Consider the following 22,546-nt stretch of genomic DNA (forward strand, 5'->3'; position numbering starts at 1 on the left):
AGTAGCTAGCAAGCTAGCAACGTTGGCCAGTTAGCTTGGGTGCTTGACTGACGTTGTGAGGTCAGAATGGTCAGATCGCACTCTGAGTGCACTCTGGCACTCAAGATTAAATTTACCAACACACCCTATACTGTATGTCTCTCCTATGGGCAGTCATGTCTTACTGTCATGTTCAGTTTGGAAAAGTAACCGCATTATGAACAGTGAAAGCATAACACGCAACCCAGTTGCAATAAGACAGCCATACATGTACAAAAGACAATTTTATATATCTAACACTTTTGATTGACAGCTCAGTAAAGGTCAGACCTTCCTTCATCAAAGCCTGGCCTCTCCTCTGCCCACTCAGTGTCTCATAAGAGAGATGCCAGGCTTCCGCAGAATGAATAACAACTATTTACAAACTCACAATAATGAATTATAGCCAGCCAGCCGCCTCTGCAGCACCAGAACGAGCTTTAGAACTGAGCCTGGTAATTGCAGAACGAGCAGAGGGCTATTAAACATAATTATAGGCACATACCTGGGGATCTTTTCATTTTTACCTCATGAAGAATAAATGGGCAGACAGAATTTATTTTCCATATATTTCCTTTTACTCAGAAAATTCCACTGCCGTTTTTAGCTCAATTACTTAGTAAGGGGAAATGTTTAATTGATTGCAGGGTTGATTTGAGGTGAGAGGATGTAAAGATTTTGTCTGTTCTCTGTCTCACCTCTCTAATGGGGTGAGCTCACCAGGTGTAGGTGGGCAGGGTGGACTGATGATTTTTGGAGAAATAATTATATAATTCTGGATAGAGTCAAATGACCAAAGAGACAACCAGAACCTTAATCTTTCATCTCTTCACGGCAGCCATTTTCTAGCTGTTTTGAAAACAATTATTCTCCAATATCTGACACCCCTGCATCCAAAAGACACTAACATTTAGTTATGCATTAGACAAACACCTCAGCATCAAGCCTGCTTCATCCACATTACACTCTTTCGAGTTTAGTTTCTAATATGAGCAGGATTTGCTAAGAGGAGCGCAGACAAATGGAGGTGACAGCCATTGACCTTCATAGGTGTGTGACCTCTCCTTCATCTGCTCCGCTGGACAGCCATACCATGAGATACGGGCCATGTTAGTAAATGAGATCTGGCACCTTATAGACCTGACATGAATACTGCAGGTATGGATCTGTGACCCAGTGCACTGGATGGCCATCACTCCTGGTCCTAGAGGGCAGCTGGGGTGTCTACTGGTCTGCTCCAATTCAACCTGTTGCAGATAATGGAAAACAATACCGTGTGGGTTTTTAAAGCCACAACCCTAAAGGAACCAATTTTACAATAATCTCAGCTTTGCTCACTCATATCTGCATTTTTGGTGTGTGTGTCCGTGTGTGTGTGCACATTCACTGTACAACAATATATTGCTTAAATTGTTCCTGTTACAAAGTCTACTTAATTAGGATGGAGAAGCTTGGTCACCATCCATAAACTAACCGCATAAATTAATGAAATAGAGGTTCATGATTATTTGATCAAACTCTGCTATCATGTTTAATTTCATTCACTCAGTTCCTAAGTGGTTTTAATTGCTGCGATAAATGTGTCTGACAATGAGATATGACAACAGCTGTTACTCGGCTCTAAGTAAGTTTGACAAATATTCTCCACAGTTGTTACTCCATGATGTTTTAATAACAAGTTATCTACAAATCTGACTGACACCACTGTATTCTGGTCGTTATGGAAAGTGCACTGTCACTGAAGCAAAATAACATATAAAAGAGTTACAAACAAACAGATTGTACCATCTATCTTAAAAGGTTCCTCCAGTTGGCTTCAGTGTACACTGTATAAATGAGCAGGGTTGTATTTAAACAAGATGGTGAAGTGGATGTGGAGAGAGTTACATATTTGATTTTCTAGATCTGTTTTTGTTTTCGGTGTCAGAGTTTTTGTGTGTCTTCTGTGGACAAAAAAAGCCCCAGCTTCCAGCATCTCTCAACCATTTGCAAGTCATTGAGTCACAACCCAACTGAAAGCCAAAAGACACAATTCACGTGTCCTTATTGTGTCTCTGTAACGGTTAAGTACATACTTTTAAGGTCTTGTAATCCAGAGAATCAACAAACCATTGAAAGTCAAACCACTGTAGCAGTATACCATGTAGCCGTCCAATACTTCCCTTGTAGCCGTTGAGCTTTAACGTCTCCCAGTCGTTCCATAGTAGCTGTTAACTACACAGCTTGGTGGTCTCGTAATCCAGAGAGTTTGGCAGGCGGTTGCTGAAGGCCTGCAGGGAGGCGTGTATGCGGACCACCTCACTGGCGGTCAGTTTGAGCCGGTGTCTGAGCAGACAGGCGAACAGGTCCAGTCTCTGCTGACCTGGGGGGGACAGTCTGTTGACCCGGTCCCTGATCTCCAGCAGCTGCAGCAGAGCCGTGTCCTGGGATCCCTGGGTGTATGGGTAGTCCAGCTGCAGGATCAGGTCATGGATTGCTTCCGGGTCAAAGTGCATGCTGTAGCCAAATACTTGGATGCTGTTGATCTTCATGTAACCCAGGTTCCGTGAAGGGTCTACCATTTCTAATGGCTCATAGTAGAGGCTGTCGTTCACAGCCCCCGCCGGACCTCCAGCGCCCTGCATCTTTATCCGGCTCCGCAGGTAGATGTGGATGGTCTCAAAGAAGGTCTTCCACTTGTTGCCCAGTGTCAGGGTCCAGTTGAAGCACTCCAGGGGTAGATCCAGTTTGGTGGCTGTCCAGTCTGGGAAGCTGTTCTCACTGACTGGAATGTACCAGCTCTCAGAGTGGCTGCCTCCAAAGGGGTTGATGTAGAGGGTGAGGACGGGCTCCAGGGTGCTGTTCTTGGTCAGGCAGATCTGGAGAGACACGCCCAGCAGCATGTGGACCAGGTTGGACTTGTACTTGTTGCTTTTCAGCGTCAGCAGCATCCTCTTCCTCCAGGATGGGTCAAACCAGCTGTTCAGACGCATGTCATTGCTGATGAAGATGGCGTGGACCTGGATGGACAGATACGGTTGTTTAAGTTGTTAAGACAATATGTCTATCTACTTTTTCAAGATCCTATTCAACTTCATTACATTTAAAATATCTCTACAACTTATCCACAAAATCGTTCACAAAATCAAACAGCCATGTATTTACCTCCAGCCTACGGTCGGCCCTCTGCAGGAGGTATCTCAGCTCCAGGTCCTGTAGGTCTGTCTCAAAGCCCAGGTAGTTCTCTGTTGAGTCAGCCACCATGGGTCTGCAGGCCCCCTGGGTTAGGGCGTAGCCAGGGTTGCAGCTCCCACATCGTGTGTGGTTGTCTGGGGCACAGGCTGCGCATGCGGGACCCTCTCCGATGGCACATGGTGGGGGCAGCTGGCAAGGGCTGTGCTCGTAGCTGCAGGTACAGCTGTGGAGCTCCTCAGAGAAGGAACCCAGCTGGTTGTTCTCAGAACAGTAGAGGAGAGACTGGAAGTGTATCAGCCAGTAGGATTGGGGCCTGGGACGTAGACAGAGAGACAACATAAAATAAAATATTTGGGAATTAAAATTGATTTGAATTTAATTGGTTTATTTAGAAACTTTTTTGCACAATTATACACTACATGACCAAAAGTATGTGAACACCTGTTCGTCAAACATCTCATTCCAAAATCATGGGCATTAATATGAAGTTGGTCCCCCATTTGCTGCTATAACAGCCTCCACTCTTCTGGGAAGGCTTTCCATTAGATGTTGGACCATAGCTGCGGGGACTTGCTTCCATTCAGCCACAAGAGCATTAGTGATGTTGGGCACTGATGTTGGGCGATTATACCTGGCTCACAGCGGGCTTTCCAATTCATCCCAAAGGTGTTCAATGGAGTTGAGGTCAGGGCTCTGTCCAGGCCAGTCAAGTTCTTCCACACCGATCTCGACAAACCATTTCTGCATGGACCTCGCTTTGTGCACAGGGGCATTGTCATGTTGAAATAGGAAAGGGCCTTCCCCAAACTGTTGCCACAAAGTTGGAAGTACAGAATCGTCAAGAATGTCATTGTATGCTGTAGAGTTACGATTTCCATTCACTGGAACTAAGGGGCCTAGCCCAAACCATGAAAAAACAGCCTCAGACCATTATTCCTCCTCCAACAAACTTTACAGTTGGCACTATGCATTGGGGTAGTTAGCGTTCTCCTGGCATCCGGCAAAAAGAGATTTGTCCATCGGAATGCCACATGGTGAAGCGTGATTCATCACTTGCGTTTCCGCTGCTCTAGAGTCCAATGGTGGCGAGCTTTACACCACACCAGCTGACACTTTGCATTGCGCATGGCGATAGGCTTGTGTGTGGCTGCTCGTCCATGGAAACCCATTTCATGAAGCTCCCGACGAACAGTGCTTGTGCTGATGTTGCTTCCAGAGGCAGTTTGGGGCTCGGTAGTGAGTGTTGCAACTGAGGACAGACGATTTTTACATGCCACGCGCTTCAGCACTCAGCGGTCCCGTTCTGTGAGCTTTTGCAGCCTACCACTTCGTGCCAGAGCCACTGTTGCTCCTAGAGGTTTCCACTTCACAATAACACCACATACAGTTGACCGGGGCAGCTCAAGCAGGGCAGAAGTTTGACAAACTGACTTGTCGGAAAGGTGGCATCCTATGACGGTGCCATGTTGAAAGTAACTGAGCTCTACAGTAAGGCCATTCTACTGCCAATATTTGTCTTTGTAAATTGCATGGCTGTGTGTTCGATTTTATACACCTGTCAGCAACGGGTGTGGCCGAATCCACTAATTTGAAAGGGTGTCCACATACTTTTGTATATATAGTGTACCTCGTAAAAAATCGAATCAAATCAAAACAGGTATTATTTTAATGGGAAAATATGCTTCTGTGAGTAAAAAACGAAATAAAACATATACCATTATTAATGCACTCTGCGAAAGTACACATCTTTGAAAAAAAGAGAACAATATTGTGAAAGAGGCATTTAGAGAGCAAAATCAATAGGACTAATGGTGAAAGTTAGAACACAAAGTGGAGTTTTAACCGACTCAGAAGTCGTATTATTAGTCGCTCTATAAATCGAAGGTGACTTCTCTCTCCACATTATTCCTTCATAATGTGTAAGAAGATGGCGCTGCAGTGGATTATTTTTATTTTATTTATTTATTTTTATTTAACCTTTATTTAACTAGGCAAGTCACTTAAAAACAAATTCTTATTTACAATGACGGCCTACTCCGGCCAAACCCGGACGACGCTGAGCCAATTGTGCGCCGCCCGATGGGACTCCCAATCAAGGCCGGATGTGATACAGCCTGGATAGCAGCAGTCTTATGGGCACCTGACCAATTCTGCTCTTTTTTGTGTTTTTTTTACACTGATCTTAACTGTATTTGTACATAATGTCTCCACCATAATTTCCTATGACCAAAATCAGCTTCTGGACATCAGAACAGAGATCACCAACCTCGATTTGGACGAACATTTCTACTTCAAGGAGTTGGCAGCTCTGGACGTCCTGCTCACTCCGGACCAGGCCCTACTCCCCGGGACTCGAAAGAGGAAGCAGTGGCGAAATAGACTGCCATTAACCTCTGTTCTATTGGCGAACGTGCAATCACTGGAGAACAAACAGGATGAGCTACATTTGAGACTATCCCATCAACGGGACCTGAAAAACTGTAATATCCTATGTTTCTCAGAGTCGAGGCTGAACGAGGACATAGATATACATCGTGCTGGTTTTTCTATGCATCGTCAAGACCGGACAGCAGACTCAGGTAAGATGAAGGGAGGTGGGTGTGTCTTTGGGTCAACAACAGCTGGTGCCCAATGTCTAATGTTAAGGAAGTCTCCAGGTTTTGCTCACCTGAGTTAGAATACCTCATGATAAGCTCTACACTATACTATTTACCAAGAGTTTTAATCTATATTATTCGTAGCTGTCTATTTACCACTAAGACCGCACAAAATGAGCTGTATAGGGCCATAAGAAAACAAGAAAATGCACATTCATAGGCCGTGAATCAAGAAGAATCTTTTAATACCAAAACAGAACATGATAACGAATTAGGGCTATTATTATACAGGCTATTGTTTTTATTATTTTTTAAATTACACAGGAGCCGCATATCATCAGGTAGGCCTATATGCACTTGTAACTTTTTTTCATTCTGGAAACTGTCATTTTCTCATTTATTATATTTTATTCCAAGATATTGTTGTTCCAAAATAGATTTGTCTTGACTGTGATTAGGGCATGGGAATATAAGAGCATTTGCTAAGCTAAATTAACAAACCAGGCATGCATAGAACACCACATGATCCTCAAACCAAAGACTAGACAAACTCATGTATCTAAAACTTTATTTAAAGGCACTGTAGAATGAATGTACAGTATAGCCTAATAAGGCATTTTTCTTTTCATTATTATTTAATTCTAAATAATACTTTTTTGAAATGTCATTTTATACAGCCTATACTAATAGGCATGTTGTTGAAGTGCTGTTATTGATGTGTTGTTGAAATGCTGAGCGGTCCTGCCAGCCTGTAGCATGTCACAAATGCTTCACAATTTATTTCTTAAATGGCAGGCTAGCCTTGAAATATTAATATAGCCTAAATAATTATACCTGGATTGCTCCTGACTGATTTAGAGTTAGTATGTTGTTTAATAGCCTGTTGAAATGTTGAACTTCCATTGATAATGACAGAATCACACATTACTTCCCATTCAAAGTAAATGTTTTGTCTCCTCGGCTACAGAAGTTTGTAGTGCAGCCTCTGAATGTCATACAGACAAACCAAAGATATCCCATATGCATCAGTCTCAGCTTTCCCGTGCATTTTACAGCTTGTGTCTAGCATTACGGAATAAAGCGTTGTTATAGATCATAACAAAAGCCACAATACCATCACATACCCTCACCCACGCCCTCAATTTGAGCCCTAGTTTTAACTTAACACATTAAGCCCTTCCCTCACTGACACTGAGATATTTAAGGAGTGCATGGTGACTGAAGGAAATGGCTGACAAAATCTATGGATAGTAGACAATAATTGTGTCTGTCAAATAGGTAGGCCTACCTCTTATTCCTTGAATAGGAAGAAATAGGCTCCAACACAAAGACCTCTTGTTGTTAGTAGCCTAAAGTCAAATTAAAATGAAGACAGTTTAAATGAATTAGGACTGCTCAAATGAACCACCCATGCGCTGTCCATCTCCGCAGCTACCGCTTCATAGTAATGTAATTTATGTAAATTACTCAAATGGCTTAATGTGAGGTCAATAATGCTGATAAATAGCTTCATTATGTGCAACGAAACATATATATATATATATATATGAGGGAAGGGCTTAATGTGTCCGCGTACACAATAAGAGTGTGCAAAGCAGTATATAAGAGTGTGCAAAGCTGTCATCAAGGCAAAGCTTTGCTACTTTGAAGAATCTCAAATATAATTTATATTTTGATTTGTTGGTATTTGTTGCGTCAAAAGACAGGTATTCATATTCAAGGCGTTCAGATTTTCAACTGATTTCAAAGATAAAACACCGGCAGGGGGCGAAAGAGTGTATGCATTGTGGAACCCATCATTAGCTTGTGTTTCCCTGGGGAACATATATACTGGTGCACCTTTGTGATAGCAGGTGGTGAAATGTTTGGTGGAAAAGCCTTTCACTGGAAGTCCTTCACGGAAGAGGAGACTCATCCATACACATTCAGCTCATTTAGGATTCTGGAGACTCAACCGGTAGGCACATTTTAGACCAATTGTCTAATTTAGTATATAGTATAATTTAGATATGACTACATTGAGATTATGTATTTAATTTGAAATGACCTTACTTGAAGTAATGTATATTTATTTTGGTGTTTTGCCTTTAAAGGTTATCAACCTAACCAACTAACTTAACCAACTAACTAAAGAACTAATTAACTAACCAACTAACTAAAGAACTAACTAATTAACTAGCTAACTAAAGAACTAATTAACTAACTAACTGACTAAAGAAATAAAAGAAGTCAGAAGAAAATTGAGTTGTCCCTTGCGTCCTTCAGTCCTTAAAGGCCTTTTTCAAGTTTGGGCAAAGAGCTGCAGTGTGAACCATACACAACTTGACAAACACTTTTTTGGTTACTACATGTTTCCATATGTGTTATTTCATAGTTTGATGTCTTCACTACTATTCTACAATGTAGAAAATTGTATAAAAAAATGAAGACTGAGTAGGTGTGTCCAAACTTTTGTCTAGTACTGTAATGCCATACATTTTTTCGACAGGTACTGGGGGACAATCAGATGAGTCTTGTGAAATCTGTGGGTGTCCTAGAGGAAAACAACTGACATGTATGTGTTCATGACAGTCTCTCCTTTACACAAATGTGTATCTCAAACTGTTCGGAAGCTATAGACAGAAGTTGGAAGATCAGCTGTACCGACTTTAAACGAGTCCCAAGACGCTTGTAGGAATCATAGAGAACACCATTGTGTTTGTGAGAGTCTCATTTTTCCACAGAATGGGTCATAATGGATTCTAGGCCAAACGGTTCGGACACTACAGATGATTTCGTGAGAAGATTGATTTTTGGGATATCTTATGGTCTGACAAACACTGCTCTAGCAGATGCGGAAGTGTTACATAGGCGGATGCAGGGGATTGAGATGCATTCAATGCAAAAAACAGATATTTCTAGCTTAAACTGACAGATTTTTACGGACAACAGCCTTATTAAAACAAGTTGTTTCGTTTTGTTTCGAATTTGATTATAATTATTGGGCTCTTTTTAGACCTTATCAATAAATTAATTGCTTATTGACAAGGTTCGGCATGTCCATCCTTAGCCAGAATGCAATGTAAAGTAGGCCTAGCCCTTATATCAGTATGCATGCTATGTATATACACTGCTCAAAAAAATAAAGGGAACACTTAAACAACACAATGTAACTCCAAGTCAATCACACTTCTGTGAAATCAAACTGTCCACTTAGGAAGCAACACTGATTGACAATACATTTCACATGCTGTTGTGCAAATGGAATAGACAACAGGTGGAAATTATAGGCAATTATCAAGACACCCCCAATAAAGGAGTGGTTCTGCAGGTGGTGACCACAGACCACTTCTCAGTTCCTATGCTTCCTGGCTGATGTTTTGGTCACTTTTGAATGCTGGCGGTGCTTTCACTCTAGTGGTAGCATGAGACGGAGTCTACAACCCACACAAGTGGCTCAGGTAGTGCAGCTCATCCAGGATGGCACATCAATGCAAGCTGTGGCAAGAAGGTTTGCTGTGTCTGTCAGCGTAGTGTCCAGAGCATGGAGGCGCTACCAGGAGACAGGCCAGTACATCAGGAGACGTGGAGGAGGCCGTAGGAGGGCAACAACCCAGCAGCAGGACCGCTACCTCCGCCTTTGTGCAAGGAGGAGCAGAAGGAGCACTGCCAGAGCCCTGCAAAATGACCTCCAGCAGGCCACAAACTTGCATGTGTCTGCTCAAACGGTCAGAAACAGACTCCATGAGGGTGGTATGAGGGCCCGACGTCCACAGGTGGGGGTTGTGCTTACAGCCCAACACCGTGCAGGACGTTTGGCATTTGCCAGAGAACACCAAGATTGGCAAATTCACCACTGGCGCCCTGTGCTCTTCACAGATGAAAGCAGGTTCACACTGAGCACGTGACAGACGTGACAGAGTCTGGAGACGCCGTGGAGAACGTTCTGCTGCCTGCAACATCCTCCAGCATGACCGGTTTGGCGGTGGGTCAGTCATGGTGTGGGGTGGCATTTCCTTGGGGGGCCGCACAGCCCTCCATGTGCTCGCCAGAGGTAGCCTGACTGCCATTAGGTACCGAGATGAGATCCTCAGACCCCTTTTGAGACCATATGCTGGTGCGGTTTGCCCTGGGTTCCTCCTAATGCAAGACAATGCTAGACCTCATGTGGCTGGAGTGTGTCAGCAGTTCCTGCAAGAGGAAGGCATTGATGCTATGGACTGGCCCGCCCATTCCCCAGACCTGAATCCAATTGAGCACATCACATATTTAGCCATGGAGGACGTTCCGATTGGCCAGTGAGGGGCAAAGCCTTGACACACCCACAACTGGTTTATTCACCAAAAGTCAGTTTGTGCCACCGCCAGCACTGCTCTGATACCTTTTGGTTTTGAAAATAGCTAAAATATTTCTGACACACCCCCGAACCTACAGCGCTACCGCCAGCGCTTAGATTTACCATTGCGTTAGGTTTGTTAACCGATTACAAATTACATGACCCTCCCCTGGACTAAATAAAAAATACTAAACCCTCAACTGAATGAAAGTGAGAAAGCATGACACGCCCATTTTCTTCCGGGTAACAATTGTGTACATTTCGAACACTTCCTAAGATCAAATCCTACTACGCCGGCTCTGACACTCAACAATGTGTCAGGACATATAAACTATCACAGTTAAAAAAAAAGGAAACCCAGCCACGAGCTGACCAGCGACGCGAGTCTACCAGACAAGATAAATGCGTTCTATGCTCGCATCGAGGCAAGCAACACTGAACCGTGCATGACAGCACCAGCTGTTCCGGATGACTGTGTGATCACACTCTCCGTAGCCGATGCGAGACCTTTAAACAGTTTAACAGGGCCAGATGGATTACCAAGACGCATACGCAGAGCATGTGCTGATCAGCTGGCAAGTTTCCTTACTGAAATGTTCAACCAATCCCTGAACCAGTCCATAAAACCAACTTGTTTCAAGCAGACCACCATAGTCATCATGCCCAAGAACGTCAATGTAACCTGCCTAAATGACTATCACACCCACATCTTTAGCCATGCAATGCTTTGAAAGGATGGTTATGGCTCACATCAACACCATCATCCCAGACACTCTTGCTCCACTCCAATTCGCATACCGCCCCAACACATCCACAGATGACGCAATCTCTATTGTACTCCACACTGCCCTTATCCACCTGGACAAAGGGAATCGATATGAAAGAATGCTGTTTATTGACTACAGCTTGGCATTCAAAACAATAGTTAAAATTTAAAAACGAAAGTATTTGGGTATGAAGACTGAGTTGCATATACAGGATTGATGTCGTAGTTAGCAATATAATCTAATGAGGCTATACCAGAACTCAGCTATGTGTTATGATATTAAAGTTGGGGACCGTGGGACTGAACACTTCCCTCTGCAACTGGATCCTGAACTACCTGACGGGCCGCCCCTAGGCAACAACACATCCGCCACGCTGACCATCAACACGGTGTGTGCTTATTCCTCTCCTGTACTCCAAGTTCACCAACGACTGCGAGGCCGCGCATGACTCCAACACCTTCATCAACTTTGCAGATGACGCAACGGTGGTAGGAACTCACACAACGACGATGAGGCAGCCTATAGGGAGGAGGTCAGAGACCTGGCAGTGTGGTGTCAGGACAACAACCTTTTACTCAACGTCAGCAAAACAAGGGGGGAGGGGGCACGCCCCCATACATGTTGAGGGGGCTGTAGTGAAGCGGGTCGAGAGTTTCAAGTTCCTCAGTGTCCACATAACTAAGGAAATAACATGGTCCACACACGCACTCAGTTGTGAAGAAGGCACGACAGCATCTCTTCCCCCTCAGGAGGCTGAAAAGATTTGCCATGGATCCTCAAAAAGTTCTACAGCTGCACCATTGAGAGCATCTTGAACGGCTGCATTACCGCTTGGTACGGCAACTAAAAGGCGCAACAGAGGGTGATGAATACGGCCCAGAACATCACTGTGGTCATAATCTCTGCCATTCAGGACCTCTATTCCAGGCAGTGTCAGAGGAAGGCCCAAAAAAATGTCAAAGAATGTTCTCTCGGCTACCGGATGGCAAGTGCACCAAGTGCAGTGCACCAAGTCTGGAACCAACAGGACCATGAACAGCTTCTACCCCGAAGCCATAAGACTGCTAAACAAGGCTGCTAAATAGCTAATCAAATGGCTACCTGCATTTAATTTTTTTTTTTACTAATTCTCTTGCACTGACTCTCTGCACACACACTGGACTCTACACATACACTCACACATACTTACATTTACACCCCAACACACACAAACACTCACACACACACACACTTTCACCTTCACCCTGCTGCTACAGCTCAGCATGTTATCTATCCTGTTGCCTAGTCACTTTATCCCTACCTACAGCTGAAGTCGGACGTTTACATACACTTAAGTTGGAGTTATTAAAACTCGTTTTCAACCACTGTACAACTTTCTTGTTAACAAACGATAGTTTTGGCAAGTCGGTTAGGACATCTACTTTGTGCATGACACAAGTCATGTTTCCAACAATTGTTTACAGACAGATTATTTCACTTATCATTCACTGTATCACAATTCCAGTGGGTCAGAAGTTTACATACACTAAGTTGACTGTGCCTTTAAACAGCTTGGAAAATTCCAGAAAATGATGTCATGGCTTTAGAAGGTTTTGATAGGCTAATTGACATAATTTGAGTCAATTGGAGGTGTTCCTGTGGATGTATTTTCAAGGCCCACCTTCAAAGTCAGTGCCTCCTTGCTTGACATCATGGGAAAATCAATAGAAATCAGCCAAGACCTCAGAAAAGAAATTGTAGACCTCCACAAGTCTGGTTCATCCTTGGGAGCAATTACCAAACGCCTGAAGGTACCACGCTCATCTGTACAAACAATAGTACTTAAGTATAAACACCATGCGTGGTCCACGCAGCAGTCATACCACTCAGGAAGGAGACGCGTTCTGTCTCCTAGAGATGAATGCACTTTGGTGCGAAAAGCGCAAATCAATCCCAGAACAACAGCAAAGGACCTTGTGAAGATGCTGGAGGAAACAGGTACAAAAGTATCTATATCCACAGTAAAACGAGTGCTATACCGACACAACCTGAAAGGCCGCTCAGCAAGGAAGAAGCCACTGCTCCAAAACCACCATAAAAAAACCCTGACTACGGTTTGCAACTACACATAGGGACAAAGATCGTACTTGTTGGAGAAATATAACTTTTTGGCCGTAATGACCATCGTTATGTTTGGAGGAAAAAGGGGGATGCTTACAAGCCGAAGAACACCATCCCAACCATGAAGCACGGGGGTGGCAGCATCATGTTGTGGGGGTGCTTTGCTGCAGGAGGGACTGGTGCACTTCATAAATCGGATGGCATCATGAGGATGGAAAAATAACTGGATATATTGAAGCAACATCTCAAGACATCAGTCAGGAAGTTAAAGCTTAAATGGGTCTTCCAAATGGACAATGACCCCAAGCATACTTCCAAAATTGTGGCAAAAAGGCTTAAGGACAACAAAGTCAAGGTATTGGAGTGGCCATCACAAAGCCCTGACCTCAATCCCGTAGAACATTTGTGGGCAGAACTGAAAAAGCGTGTGCGAGCAAGGAGGCCTACAAACCTGACTCAGTTACACCAGCTCTGTCAGGAGGAATGGGACAAAATTCACCCAACTTATTGTGGGAAGCTTGTGGAAAGCTACCTGAAACTTTTGACCCAAGTTAAACAATTTAAAGGCAATGCTACCAAATACTAATTGAGCGTATGTAAACTTCTGACCCACTGGGAATGTGATGAAAGGAATAAAAGCTGAAAAAAATCATTCTCTCTCTCTCTCTTTCTGACATTTCACATTCTTAAAATAAAGTTGTGATCCTAACTGACCTAAGACATGGAATTTTACTTATATTAAATGTCAGGAATTGTGAAAACCTGAGTTTAAATGTATTTGGCTAAGGTGTATGTAAACTTCCGACTTCAACTGTATATACAATAAGCTACCTCAATTACCTCGTACCCCTGCATATTGACTGATAGTCCCTGTATACAGTGCATTCTGAAAGTACTCAGACCCCTTGACATTTTGTATTAATTTGTTTTTCCCCTCATCAATATACACATAATACCCCATAATGACAAAGCAGATTTTTTCAAATGTTTGCAAATTCATTAAAAAAAGAAACTGAAATATGACATTTATATAAGTTTTCAGACCCTTTACTCAGTTCTTTGTTGAAGCACCTTTGACAGCAATTACAGCCGTGAGTCTTCTTGGGTAAGACGCTACAAGCTTAGCACACCTGTATTTGGGGCGTTTCTCCCATTCTTCTCTGCAGATCCTCTCAAGCTCTGTCAGGATGGATGGGGAGTGTCGCTGCCCAGCTATTTTCAAATCTCTCCAGAGATGTTCGATCGGGTTCAAGTCCGGGCTCTGGCTGGGCCAATCAAGGACATTCAAAGACTTGTCCCGAAGCCACTCTTGTGTTATCTTTGCTGTGTGCTTAGGGTTGTTGTCCTGTTGGAAGGTGAACCGTCTCCACAGTCTGAGGTCCTGAGCGCTCTGGAGCAGATTTTCATCAAGGATCCGTCTGTACTTTGCACCGTTCATCTTTCCCTCGATAAGGGTTTCCTCCAGACTTCACACTTGGCATTCAAGCCGAAAGCTTCAGTCTTGGTTTCATCAGACCAGAGAATCTTGTTTCTCATGGTCTGAGAGTCCTTTAGGTGCCGTCTAGCAAACTCCAAGCGGGCTGTCATGTGCCTTTTACTGAGGAGTGGCTTCTGTCTGGCCAATCTACCATAAAAGCCTGATTGCTGGAGTGCTACAGAGATGGTTGTCCTTCTGGAAGGTTCTTTAATCTCCACAGAGGAACTCTGGAGCTCTGTTAGAGTGACCATCGGGTTCTTGGTCACCTCCTTGACCAGTGCTCTTCTCCTCCAATTGCTAAGTTTGGTTGGGCAGCCAGCTCTAGGAAGTCTGTTGGGGGTTCTGCACCAATTAAAGAGTGATGGAGGTCACTGTGTTCTTGGGGACCTTCAATACTGCAGAAATGTTTTGGTACCCTTCCCCATATCTGTGCCTTCACACAATCCTGTCTCGGAGTTCTACAGACAATTCCTTTGACCTCATGGCTTGGTTTTTGCTCTGACATGCACTGTCAACTGTGCGATCTTATATAGAGAGGTGTGTGCCTTTCCAAATCATGTCCGATCAATTGAATTTACCACAGGTGGATTACAATCAAGTTGTACAAACATCTCAAGGATGATCAATGGAAACAGGTTGCACCTGTGCTCATTTTCGAGTCTCAGAGCAAAGGGTCTGAATACTTATGTAAATAAGGTTTTTCTGTTTGTTATTTGTAATAAATTAGCAAAAATGTCTAAACCTGTCTTCGCTTTCTCATTATGGGGTATTGCGTGTAGATTGAGTAAAAAAAAATATATATTTTAGAATAAGGCTGTAACATAACATAATGTGGAAAAAGTGAAGGGGTCTAAATACTTTCCGAATGCACTGTATATCCATGTTTTTTTCTACTCTCTGTATATAGCCATGGTATTTTCTACTCTCTGTATATAGCCATGTTATTTTTGTACTCCCTGTGTATTGCCATGTTATTTTGTACAACCTATATATATATATCTATCTATCTATGTTATTTGTACTCGTCATTGTTATTTACTGTGTATTTATTCCTCTTGTTGCTATTTCTATTTTAATTTTTTATCTTTATCTTTAACTCTGCATTGTTGGAAAAGTAAGCATTTCACTCTTAGTCTGTACTTGTTGTTTATGAATCATGTGACAAATTATATTTGATTCAATGATTTGATTTGATTTCATTGTTAGCAGTGGAACTGGCCCCAGGAAGTGAAATCAATCATATATCGTCTGTGTGAAGTGCTGCGAACGAACGGGACGTAGGGGAGCCTTTCAAGTGTTGGCCTTTCAAGTGTTCCACTTCACTCCCAGGCAAACTGACAAACATTCCACTTTCTCTCTCCATCTCTCCACAGTCTATGGAGATTTCTCTTCACAAAAAAAAGTATAGTACTTCCAGTTTTCTTCAGAGCAGCAGTAATAAAGTAGATAAACATACTTTGGCTGGCTCCCTGTTTCTCCCACTCACACAGGGAGAGGTAGAGAGGATCGCTATCAGCTTCCTGGATGGGTGATTAAAGTGTAATTGGGGCTCAGTGGTAAGAGGTGTATTGTAGGAGCAGAGCGGGACTCTCACCATTCTCTGGGTAGGCGGATGTGAGGCTGCCTCTGGCACCTCTTGCTGAGGCTGAAGAGCTTGAACACCACTCTCTGGGCTCGTCTGAAGAGCACACTCATGCTGTTCTCCAGCTGCTCGTAGCGCCACTGGAACACGCCATCCAACGACCAAAGGTGCTGGATAGTCGACACGTTCAGGAAGAAGTTCTGCGGGAGCCTCATAAGGAAGGTCTTGAACTCATCTGTCAGAAAGAGAGTGAAAATTAAAAGAAGAGGCAACTTTTTTTTTTAAACGTGATTGTTTTTAAATGAACATGCCATGAGTATGGCCAGGGGACATCTGTGGAGGTAGAACTTTCTTAACCCCTGGAAATGATTTAAAGTAAAGAAATGAACAGGACACAATGATTTAAAGTAAAACAATGAAACAAATCTGCTTACAGAAGGTATAACTGTAAAGGCATTGGGATTTTCTCTGCACATTCTGTTTGGTCTTATGTTTGAAAAGAAAGTGCACACGATCACTTCAGGCATGTCGCCACATTCCTCAAGGCTAAAGGAGAACAATGTAATTGGTTCCAGAACTGCCACATTCTACGTTTCCGTGGTTACTTTCTTCCTGCTGGCATCCCATTCCGCTGATAGAGCAGAACGTTGACACGTTTTTGATATCCTTTACCGAAGGACACGTTTACGACCACACCTGAGAAACTCTTTATTCCTGGCACTGCCCTGCACTCTCCTCTCCTCCCTGCTATTAAAACATAAACTTTGAAAGTAATTGCACAGATATTTCACACACCAAAAAATAGATGAGAAAAAAGGCCCATCCATTCTGATTTCACCTCAGTAACCATGGCCACTGCAGGGTGACCTAGAGAGGCAATAATACCCCCAGATTATACTAAGTGCCCTCATTCATAAGCTGTTACTATGCCAATGTGAAACACTGGACTTGTAATAAATGTTTTTTATGTATGATTAATCTGCTCGAGACATATTGTAAACTACCTGTGCAAGGAGATGTTGATTTTGTAATCCAATCTTGTCAGGTTGTGATTTGCTATACACAGATCGTGTGCCAAGTCCCCCATGGTTTACACTGTTTCAACTGTATATATCAATATGTCTTGGGTACACACCGAGGAACGGTCCTCCACCTTTAAGGGTGTGACATACAATAAAACACTTTTATTCAGCTAACATAGTCCACTACAGAAACTTTTCAAAGATTGCCCACATGAATTTATCAATTATCAACTGCATGCACAACGAGTAAGTTTACAGCTAAGCTAGCTGAAGAAACCTGTAGATATTGCATGTCAACTGAGTGGCACTGGACACTTCGTATATCAAAGTAAACGTGTAATAGCTTGAGCATCTTAATATATAATAGGATCCAAAACAATTTTGTATTCATTTTTTATTTAAACTTTATTTTGACAGGGAGTCAGGCTGAGACGAGCAGTCTCTTTTACAGATAAGCCCTATATGCCAAGGCAGCAGCTACTCTTCCTGGGGTCCAGCAAAATTAAGGCAGTTTATACAATTTAAAAAAAACATTACAATACATTCAGACTGTGTGCCCTCAGGCCCCGACTCCACCACTACCACATACTGTATATACAGTAAAAAATCCATGTGTACGTGTGTGTATAGTGCGTATGCTATCGTGTGTGTGTGTGTGTGTATGCATGTGTCTGTGCCTATGTTTGTGTTGCTTCACAGTCCCTGCTGTTCCATAAGGTGTCTTTTTAATCTGTTTTTTTAATCAAATTTTACTGCTTGCATGAGTTACTTGATGTGAAATAGAGTTCCATGTAGTCATGGCTCTGTTTAGTACTGTTCACCTTCCATAGTCTGTCCTGGACTTGGGGACTGTGAGGAGGCCACTTGTGGCATGTCTTGTGGGGTATGCATGGGTGTCTGAGCTGTGCCCCAGTGGTTCAAACAGACAGCTCGGTGCATTCAACATGTCAATACCTCTCATAAATACAAGCAGTGATGAAATCAATCTCTCCTCCACTTTGAGCCAGGAGAGATTGACATGCATATTATTAATATTATCTCTCTGTGTAGATCCAAGGGCCAGCTGTGCTGCCCTGTTCTGAACCAATTACAAAGTCCTTTTTTGTGGCACCTGACCACACAACTGAAAAGTAGTCGAGGTGCGACAAAACTAGGGCCTGTAGGACCTGCCTTGTTGACAGTGCTGTCAAGAAGGTAGAGCGGCGCCTTATCATGGACATACTTCTCCCCTTCTTAGCTACTTTTGTATCAATATGTTTTGACCATGACAGTTACAAATACAATGCTTATAGTTTTAGAAATATTTAGGACTAACTTATTCCTTTCCACCCACTCTGAAACTAACTGAAACTCTTTGTTAAGGGTTGCAGTCATTTCAGTCACTGTAGTAGCTGACATGGATAGTGTTGAGTCATCTTCAAAGTAGCCACCCTTTGCCTTGATGACAGCCTTGCACACTCTTGCCATTCTCTCAACCAGTTTCATGAGGTAGTCACCTGGAATGCATATCAATTTACAGGTTGCCTTTTTAAAAGTACATTTTGTGGAATTTCTTTCCTTCTTAATGTGTTTGAGTCAATCAGTTGTGTTGTGACAAGGTAGGGGTGGTATACAGAAGATAAACCTATTTGGTAAAATACCAAGTCCATATTATGACAAGAACACCTCAAATGAGCAAAGAGAAATGCCAGTCCATCATTACTTTAAGACATGAAGATAAGTCAATCAGTAAATCAGGCGTTCATGGTTGAATTGCTGCAAAGAAACCACTACTAAAGGACACTAATAATAAGAAGAGACTTGCTTGGGCCAAGAAACATGAGCAATGGACATTAGACCAGTGGAAATCTGTCCTTTGGTCTGTTGAGTCCAAATTGGAGATTTTTGGTTCCATCCGCCGTGATTTTGCCAGATGCAGAGTAGGTGAATGGATTATCTCTGCATATGTGGTTCCCACCGTGAAGCATGGAAAAGGTGATGTGATGGTATGGGGTTGCTTTGCTGGGGACACTCGCTGTGATTTATTTAGAATTCAAGGCACTGTTAACCTTTCTGGAAGGGGGTTCCGCTAGCGGAACACCTGGCCTACAGCCAGTGAAATTGCAGGGCGCCAAATTCAAACAGAAATCTCAAAATTAAAATTCTTCAAACATACAAGTATTATACACCATTTTAAAGATAAACTAATTCAACCACAGTGTCCGATTTCAAAAAGGCTTTACCGTGAAAGCACACCATGCGATTATGTTAGGTCAGCGCCTAGCCACAAAAAACCATACAGCCATTTTCCAAAGAAGGGGATGTGGCACAAAAGTCAGAAATGGCGTTAAAATTAATCACTAACCTTTGATGATCTTCATCTGGTGGTACTCCCAGGACTCCTTGTTAGACAATAAATGTTTGTTTTGTTCGATAAAGTTCATCTTTATGTCCAAAAACCTCATTTGAAATTGCCGTGTTATGTTCAGAAATGCATTGTCTCAAACAAACATCCGGTGAAAATGCAGAGAGCCACATCAAATTACAGAAATACTCATCATAAACATTGATATAAGATACAAGTGTTATACATATGATTAAAGATACACTTCTTGTTAATCCAGCTGCTGTGTCCGATTTCAAAAAGGCTTTACGGGGAAAGCACACCATGTGATTGTGTTAGGTCAGTGCCTAGCCACAAAAACCATACAGCCATTTTCCAACCAAGGAGAGTTGTCACAAAAGTCAGAAATAGCATTAAAATTAATCACTTACCTTTGATGATCTTCATATGAAGGCACTCCCAGGTCTCCATGTTAGACAATAAATGTTTGTTTTGTTCGATAAAGTTCATCTTTATGTCCAAATACCTCCTTTTTGTTCGCACGTTTAATCCAGTAATCCAAATGCACAAAGCGCGGGCACAAAGTCTAGACAAAAGTCAAAAAAGTTCCATTTGAGTTCATAGAAACATGTCAAACGATGTTTCTAATCAATCCTTAGGGTGTTTTTTATCATAAATATTCAATAATGTTTCAACCGGACAATACTGTTTTCATTAGAAAGGAAAAGGAACGGAACTCGCATATTCTAGCTTCTGGGCCTGAGTAACAGGCAGTTTACTCTGGGTACGCTTTTCATCCAAACTTCCCAATGCTGCCCCCTATCCCAGCATGGCTACCACAGCATTCTGCAGCGATACGCCATCCCATCTGGTTAGTGGGACTATCATTTGTTTTTCAACAGGACAATGACCCAACACACCTCCAGGCTGTGTAAGGGCTATTTGACCAATAATTAGAGTGATGGAGTGCTGCATGAGATGACCTGGCCTCCACAATCACCCGACCTCAACCGAATTGAGATGGTTTTGGATGAGTTGGACTACAGAGTGAAGGAAAAGCAGCCAACAAGTGCTCAGCGTATGTGGGAACGACTTCAAAACTATTGGAAAAGCATTCCAAGTGAAGCTGGTTGAGAGAATGCCAAGAGTGTGCAAAGCTCTCATCAAGGCAATTGGTGGCTACTTGAAGAATCTAAAATGTTTAATATATTTTGATTTCTTTAAAACTTTTTTGTTTACTACATCATTCCATATGTACTATTTCTAGTTTTGATGTCTTCACTATTATTATACAATGTAGAAAATAGTAAAAATTAAGAAAAACCCTTGAATGAGTAGGTGTGTTCAAACTTTTGACTGGTACTGTACATATTAAAACACATCAATATACACTATACACATCAATATAAACATCAATATACTGAACACATACATTTTCGCATCAATACACGAAAAGCAAAACAACTTATTTGAGAGAGTCTTGGTGATTATTCCACAAGTAAGGTGCACTAAAAAACTAAACTAAAAGCAGATCAAAGGGATCTCTAGAGTTTCTAGGCGGTGTCAGAGGAAGGTCCAAAAAATGGTCGAAGACTCCAGTCACCGAAGTCATAGACTGTTTTCTCTGCTACTGCATGACATAGTCACTTTACCCCTACCTACATGTACAAATTACCTCAACTAACCTATACCCACTCACATTGACTCAGTGTTGCTTTTTATTTTTTTTATTTTAGTTTATTCAGTAAATATTGAAATATAAAACTCTATTTTCATAAAACTGCATTGTTGGTTAAGGGCTTGTAAGTAAGCATTTCTAGGGGGGCAAAAATCCGATACAGATTAATCGACAGATTTGTATATATATATATATATTTGTAATAATGACAATTGCAACAATACTGAATTAACACTTATTTTAACTTAATATAATACATCAATAAAATCAATTTAGTTCAATTTGTTCAATGTTCATGCAAAAACAAAGTGTTGGAGAAGAAAGTAAAAGTGCAATATGTGCCATGTAAAAAAGCTAACGTTTAAGTTCCTTGCTCAGAACATATGAAAGCTGGTGGTTCCTTTTAACATGAATCTTCAATATTCCCAGGTAAGAAGTTTTAGGTTGTAGTTATTATAGGACTATTTCTCTCTATACCATTTGTATTTCATATACCTTTGACTATTGGGTGTTCTAATAGGTACTTTAGTATTGCCTAATCTCGGGAGTTGATAGGCTTGAAGTCATAAACAGCGCAATGCTTGAAGCACAGCGAAGAGCTGCTGGCAAATGCAGGAAAGTGCTGTTTGAATGAATTCTTACGAGCCTGCTGCTGCCTACCACCACTCAGACTGCTCTATCAAATCATAGACTTGATTATAATAACACATAGAAATACGAGCCTTAGTCATTAAAATGGTCAAATCCGGAAACTCTAATTTTGAAAACAAAACGTTTATTCTTTCAGTGAAATACGGAATCGTTCCGTATTTTATCTAACGGGTGGCATCCCTAAGTCTAAATATTGCTGTTACATTGCACAACCATCCATGTTATGTCATAATTATGTACAATTCTGGCAAATTAATTACGGTCTTTGTTAGGAAGAAATGGTCTTCACACCGTTCGCAACGAGCCAGGCGGCCCAGACTGCTGCATATACCCTGACTCTGCTTGCACAGAACGCAAGAGAAGTGACACAATTTCCCTAGTTAAAATAAATTCATGTTAGCAGGAAATATTAAGTAAATATGCAGGTTTAAAAATATATTAGATTTTAAGAAAGGCATTGATGTTTATGGTTATGGAACACATTGATGCAACGACAGTGCTTTTTTTTGCAAATGCGCTTGTTAAATCACCTGTTTGGCGAAGTAGGCTGTGATTCAATGCTAAATAAACAGGCACCGCATCGATTATATGCAACGCAGGACAAGGTAGATAAACTAGTAATATCATCAACCATGTGTAGTTAACTAGTGATTATGTTAAGATTGATTTTTTTTTCTAAGATAAGTTTAATGCTAGCTAGCACCTTACCGTGGCTCCTTGCTGCACTCGCATAACAGGTAGTCAGCCTGCCATGCAGTCTCCTCGTGGAGTGCAATGTAATCGGCCATAATCGGTGTCCAAAAATGCTGATTACCGATTGTTATGAAAACTTGAAATCGGCC

The 22,546-nt window shown here is 42.1% G+C and overlaps 1 protein-coding gene across 1 annotated transcript in view; it reads right to left on the reverse strand.

Annotated features, from left to right (window-relative positions):
• Nucleotides 1-248: 248 nt before the first annotated feature.
• LOC115158566 (BMP/retinoic acid-inducible neural-specific protein 3) overlaps nucleotides 249-22,546 on the reverse strand; it is a 42,359-nt gene continuing 20,061 nt past the window's right edge. The window contains exons 6-8 of the mRNA XM_029707669.1: nucleotides 16,043-16,265; nucleotides 3,163-3,505; nucleotides 249-3,017 (exon numbers count right to left, since the gene is read on the reverse strand). Coding sequence (XP_029563529.1) covers nucleotides 2,229-3,017; nucleotides 3,163-3,505; nucleotides 16,043-16,265 — 1,355 coding nt within the window. The 3' untranslated portion in view covers nucleotides 249-2,228. The remainder of the gene's footprint in view (nucleotides 3,018-3,162; nucleotides 3,506-16,042; nucleotides 16,266-22,546) is intronic.

The sequence above is a fragment of the Salmo trutta genome, chromosome 22 (genome assembly GCF_901001165.1).
Source record: "Salmo trutta chromosome 22, fSalTru1.1, whole genome shotgun sequence".
NCBI classification, from domain to species: Eukaryota; Metazoa; Chordata; class Actinopteri; order Salmoniformes; family Salmonidae; genus Salmo; species Salmo trutta.